This window comes from Xyrauchen texanus, chromosome 24 (genome assembly GCF_025860055.1).
Source record: "Xyrauchen texanus isolate HMW12.3.18 chromosome 24, RBS_HiC_50CHRs, whole genome shotgun sequence".
In the NCBI taxonomy this organism is placed as follows: Eukaryota; Metazoa; Chordata; class Actinopteri; order Cypriniformes; family Catostomidae; genus Xyrauchen; species Xyrauchen texanus.
Genome location: NC_068299.1, coordinates 1,666,063 through 1,672,062, shown reverse-complemented (window position 1 = coordinate 1,672,062; position 6,000 = coordinate 1,666,063). Strand labels below are relative to the sequence as shown.

At 41.9% G+C, this 6,000-nt stretch overlaps 1 protein-coding gene across 1 annotated transcript in view; it reads left to right on the top strand.

The window, feature by feature from the left end:
• The first annotated feature begins 230 nt into the window (after nucleotides 1-230).
• The window catches only part of LOC127617591 (heparan sulfate glucosamine 3-O-sulfotransferase 1-like), a 64,648-nt gene continuing 58,878 nt past the window's right edge, over nucleotides 231-6,000 (top strand). Inside the window, exon 1 of the mRNA XM_052089579.1 lies at nucleotides 231-398. Coding sequence (XP_051945539.1) covers nucleotides 249-398 — 150 coding nt within the window. The 5' untranslated portion in view covers nucleotides 231-248. The remainder of the gene's footprint in view (nucleotides 399-6,000) is intronic.

Below are 6,000 nucleotides of genomic sequence, written 5' to 3'. Positions count from 1 at the left end.
CGTTTATGTATTCATTTTGTTGGAGCTGCGCGCATCTTCATCCTCTTTCAGTCTCACACACACACACACACACACACACACACACACACCACACACACACACACACACACAACTGAGCTTACATGCACGCGTGTTTATGTGTGCGCGTGCGCGCGCTCAGAGGAATGCGCGTCTCTCTCGCGGTGTGATCAGTCTCGCACTCAGCGCGTGTGGAGAAGCAGCGGCTCAGTTGGTTTCCTCGCGGATGAATGAGGGATGAGAGTGCTTCACGGGGAACAGATAGTTCGGGAGGAGACACGACAGTGAGAGAACCGAACCGACCCGACCCGACCCGTTCGTGTGAGCGCAAGGCGCACGGGACGCCGGAGCGATGGATGAGCGCGCGCGAGGAATCTCAGGTGCGTTTATTACATGCACACCTGCGATACACACAACTGAAGCGAACAGTCATTTACACACACACGTGAATGTGCGATCCACGGAGGTGAATTCGTCTTATTGCTAGCCGAGAGTTGCGTCGTGAGTGTTTTTATATTAAGACAACACTATCTGGTGGTAATAACAACAACGTGGTACTTTGATTTATGCCATTTAATGATTCATGTAATACCATGGTACTCTTGGGTCTCTTTCTTTGTGCAGAATACATGTTGGCCCCATTATATAAAATATTTATATTGAATGACAATGATAAGGTGATGGCTCACATGGGAGCTTATAAAGTAACTTTAAATACAGGACATCTAGTTTAGGGTATTTTCATATACAGCAAATAATCTTGAACTCATTGCATGTTTGAGAAACCAAAAATTGGGTTCTTTGTATAAATTTGGCTTCTTATGCATTTGGGATGCACATTTATGCGTGCATGTACAGTATTTGGTGCCGTTATATCATGCATCTGAAACTGAGCATTGCCAAGTGCACATTTAAGCTATTTTTAGAGGCTTATTTTTGCATAATTTCCTTTATTAATGTCTCTGGAATTCATCAGCGTGTAATTGAATCCTGGATTGTTGTGGCGCTTTGTCTTGGGCTGCTATTTAAAGTCTAACAGGCAAACAGGAATGAGCCGACACTGTATTCTGCCATCAATCCCTCACCGGGTGTCTACGCTTCTGAGCCCAACCAATGGTTTACTCACACCCTTCATCACTCAGGTGGAGGCAATAGATCAATTCTCATTTGCAGGTGCATTCTGTTTAGCCCAGGCTCATTGTTTGAGTCCAACCAGATTAGATGGGCTGAGATGTGAGGGGTAACCTGTGAAGTTTAACGGGCAGTGGAAGGCCATATGGACAACTCGTCAATAATCTTCTAAAGGGACCCCAACAATCCTATAATGGACTATAACCTGCTGTTCCAATCTTGCATTGAACCATTTAAGAATGCTTGATTTGTTTGGAGCTTTTTGTCAGAGGCAAACTGATTCACCTTTAATTAAAAGGAAGCGTGGCTGTTTATTTTTGGCATCCCCCCGGCTTGACTTGGGAAAGCAGGCAGCTTACGGAATTTTAGTGAAGCAGGTTTTCAATTAAGTGCAAATGTCTTTGCCAGGGCACCGGAGAGTTTGAGCGGGTCTCTTCACTGTGACAGTAATGCAACTCTGATCGTATGGTTCCTTCTGTTTAAACCCTATTGTGTGGGTAGTAACGGAGAAGATTTATGGCTGTGCCACATATGATTTACTCAGCGATAAAGGTATTGGTGTTGATCTATCTCCAGGGGAACTGTTGTGTGATGAAATGCTTAATGCACACAGCTGTGGTGCAACTCAAGAAATCCGTAACAATGCTACAGAATGTCAAAGGGTGTGTCTCAATCGCTCCCTAGATTAGTAGGAAGTACAAGTGGTTCACCAATTAATGAACAATACCAATATAGTGGCCGATGTAATGCTGAAATATGAACGGTTTGAAACGGAGTATGATTACACAGGATATCCATGACTGAAATGACCAAATAAGCCGTCTTTTCTCAAAAGCTGCAGTGCCATTTGTAGCGTTTGTATGTGTTGTTTTGCAGTGAACACTCACGAATAATCATACATGTGTCATTTCAGTCAATTTCATTTTTTAGTGCATAATGACTGAATAAGCGGCTACAGTAGCAAGCAAAAAAAATAAAGATAAATGCACACGAAAATGCATTACTTTCTAGAGGTGAAACCCCATGATCTGGCTAATTTGAGTTTAGCTCAAATGTTCTGCCTCAGACAGTGCAAGTAAAACTTTGGAACGACCTACAATAAAACTGTAACATAAAAACACAAATGAGCATTCGATAATTTGGCCTGTCGGGATTATTATGTCACCTGATGGAAATCATTTGATCTGTTATTGAGCACTTTAAATTATAATAATCCCTTTGAGCATCTCTGCTCGAATATACGGGGCAACAGGCGGCCCGTAGTTTCGGCTAATATGGTACAGTTGGCAACACCATGAGGAGATGATTGGAATAGCAGCTGTGCATTAGATTAGGGAAGGGCGACACATCGGCTGTGTTTCGTTTGGAAGGCTGCGTCCTCCTGAGGTCGCATTTGTCAACCGCATACGTCAGCGAGTAGGACACTTCGAATGCGACCTTCTTTCACGGGAATTCGGAGGATGCGTGAGGTGTACCCTTCGTGGGCACTCACAACCCACAATTCTTTGCTTCAACGGAAATGTCTAAAAAAAAAATATATAACACCAATTTGCCCATAAATATGATGTTCAAACGCAAGGAATGTTAATTCCCAAGTTGAATTAACTCGGTAGATGAGTGCAGAATATATAACACGTATAATTACATTAATATATAATTAAAATAAAGTATTGGACTAAAAGTACACCTGTAAAATCTATTTTCTTTTCTCTCTTCATCATTATAACATTCCCCTTCTAAAGGGACTTTGTTCCCTTTTCCCTCAAAGCGCTTGCGATTGTTAAACAGTGGCGTGTTGTCATGGCAACCATGTTACATTCCATTTCTGTTTGTCCTACAAAGGCCGTCTCCCTCAAAGCGCTTGCGATTGTTAAACAGTGGCGTGTTGTCATGGCAACCATGTTACATTCCATTTCTGTTTGTCCTACAAAGGCCGTCTCCCTCAAAGCGCTTGCGATTGTTAAACAGTGGCGTGTTGTCATGGCAACCATGTTACATTCCATTTCTGTTTGTCCTACAAAGGCCGTCTCGTTTAAACCATTTAAACATGTTTAAAGGAGGACACTCGGTATACTGCAGCCTTCAAGGGATGCTTCCTACCTAGCACACAGCCTTCCAAATGAAACACAGCCATCGAATACCTACGATATAATCGCGATGAATTTGCAGATGATATAAAATTCAACAATATCGCGATGATTGAGCCTTTTATTTGGCCATTAAGTTTCATAGAGCGATCAGTAGACTCATTTCACGATCTTTCAGGGCTGTATAATTAATCAAAAATAACATCAAAATGGAGATGTGATTATTTAAATGCCAAAGGCTTCCATTAAAGTCAGATAAACGTGGTTTGTGTGCGTTTCAGAATGAACCGATGACATGCTGATCTGTCAATGACTGTTGAGATGAAATGATGGATTTCAAAGTATTTTATGCTATTTCAGAACATAAACTCAATTATCGAGATATATATCAAATATCGTCAATTTGCTGAAATATATCGAAAAGTCTGTCAAAAATGGAGAAAAGAAATGAGATTATCTCAAATTCACGGTTTATGCAGAATAATTGTGGAAACATTGCAAAATTGCAAGTTACTGTAAATGGTCTGCATTCAATATAGCACCTTATTAACCTTAGCAGTATTGAAAGTGCTTTTCACTGCGTCTCATTCACCCATTGACACACACACACACACAATCTCACACACACAATCTCACACCAATGATGGCAGAGTTGCTATGTAAGGTGCTAGCCTGTCATTGGGAGCAACTTGGGGTTCAGTGTCTTGCCCAAGGACACTTCGGCATGTGGAGTCATGTAGGCCGGGAATCGAACCGCCAACCCTGTGATTAGCAGCCGACCCGCTCTACCACCTGAACCACAGCCACCCCTAATAATGGTTGAACTTGCATCGATTCTTGCAAAAACAAAATCCTGGAGGGACTGATTACAAATGGAAAAGGCAGTGAACATTGATGGAAGACTTGCATAGCCTAATAATTACTCCAATATGAGTCGAATAAGAGACAGCCCAAGACTTTGGCAAAAAGAAACATGGCTGCTTTTCAAAGTCATGCCTCATAAACACAGACAGCTGCTGAATTTGACTAAATTAGACTATTGAGAAGATAAAAGCTGTTCTTGGAGTTAAAAATGTGCTTAAATGTTCATACCGGGGGTTGTGCTGCACTGGTTATATCGGGCCATCAGTTGTGTTATAGATAGAAATCCGGCGAGATTGTTACTTGAACAATGGATTATCGAACACAAAGCCAAGTTTCTAGTCTGCACGCCAAGCGGTAGACCGAATGTTCAAGCATAGTAAAAGAGGATAGGACAAAAAGTGTAGGAGTCATATATTTTTATTTATTTGTATTTATTTGTATTTAAATTTTTCTCCTTTTTTCACCCCAATCTGGAATCCCCAATTCCCAATGCGCTCTGAGTCCTCGTGGTGGCGTAGTGACTCGCCTCAATCCGGGTGGCGGAGGGCGAATCTCCGTTGCCTCCGCGTCTGAGACCGTCGATCCGCGCATCTTATCACGTGACTTGTTGAGGGCGTTACCGTGGAGACGTAGTGCTTGTGGAGGCTTCACGCTATTCTCCACGGCATCCACGCACAACTCACCATTATAGCAACCACGAGGAGGTTACCCCATGTGACTCTACCCTCCCTAGCAACCGGGCCAATTTGGTTGCTAGGGAGACCCGGCTGGAGTCACTCTGCTGTTTGTTTACTCTATATCATTGTGGAGAGCTGGAAAGAGTGCCAGAATCAGGCTGTGTTGGAAAAACTAATGGTTTAGTGATTACACCCGTTAGATGCCTAATTAAACGATGCATTTTACTATGACCTCATGCAATCAAACTTGGAGTTTTGTGGCTTTTAGTCCAATACCGTTGGCTTTGAGGTCATCTGTGTGCCAGTGCGGTCCTGAAAGTTCCTGAAAGTTCCTGAAAATGTACTTTTAACCGATATATGCATGCTACATTTACAGCCAAAATATATTTATGACATCATCTTGCACTCCTGGGCATTCCCAAGGATTGCTCTCTAGTGAATCTCCTTCCCCAATACCACCACCCGCCTCCGACTAGTAATAAAAAGTAAAAGTAAGCAGCCAATCATGGTTCATGGTTAAGATGTAAACTAAAGGCTATTTGCTGCGACAAAGAGAAAACTGTGCTTTTAAAATAAGTTGGAAGCGGCAACAATGTGTATTTTTCTGTAAGACATAATTAGGAGAGCACTATAGTTTTTAAAGTACCAAACCAAACAAAGATGAAAGGCATTTAGTCTAATAAGATCAGATAATAATCCTTGTTCATGTTTTCAACTCTTTTTGAATCATTTGTTTCATTTAGCCTTAATCGCCCCTCATTTTCACTTCCATCTCGTCAGAGACGACCCAAGAGTGATATTAATATTTGATGAGATTGTGTTAGATGAATTAAAGGAGGAAGATTGCTAGCAGAGGGAATGGCACATTTTTAAGCATGTAAATGTATTCGGCTCTTTTTGGGAGAGTAAAGCGTACCATCTTTTGCCTCAGGAGGTCCAGAAGCGGTCTTGCACAACTCTAATGTGTGCCAGATTCAATCTAGAGGCCCTAATGTCTGCTGATAATGAATATCCTCCTGCTGGAGTTACGACGTACAGTTGTGGTAGAAAGAGACTGTTGTTTGTTTGGATGGTTTTGGTGAATCTGAAGCCCAGATGTCGCCAGTTTGGGCAGAAATCTTGCCAGCCTTTTGTATTGTTTTCACCATTTTAGCAGGTATTTGTCTAAAAATCTGTGCTTTTACTATTTCATCTTTTGGGTGAATCTCAAAATGAAATGTCCA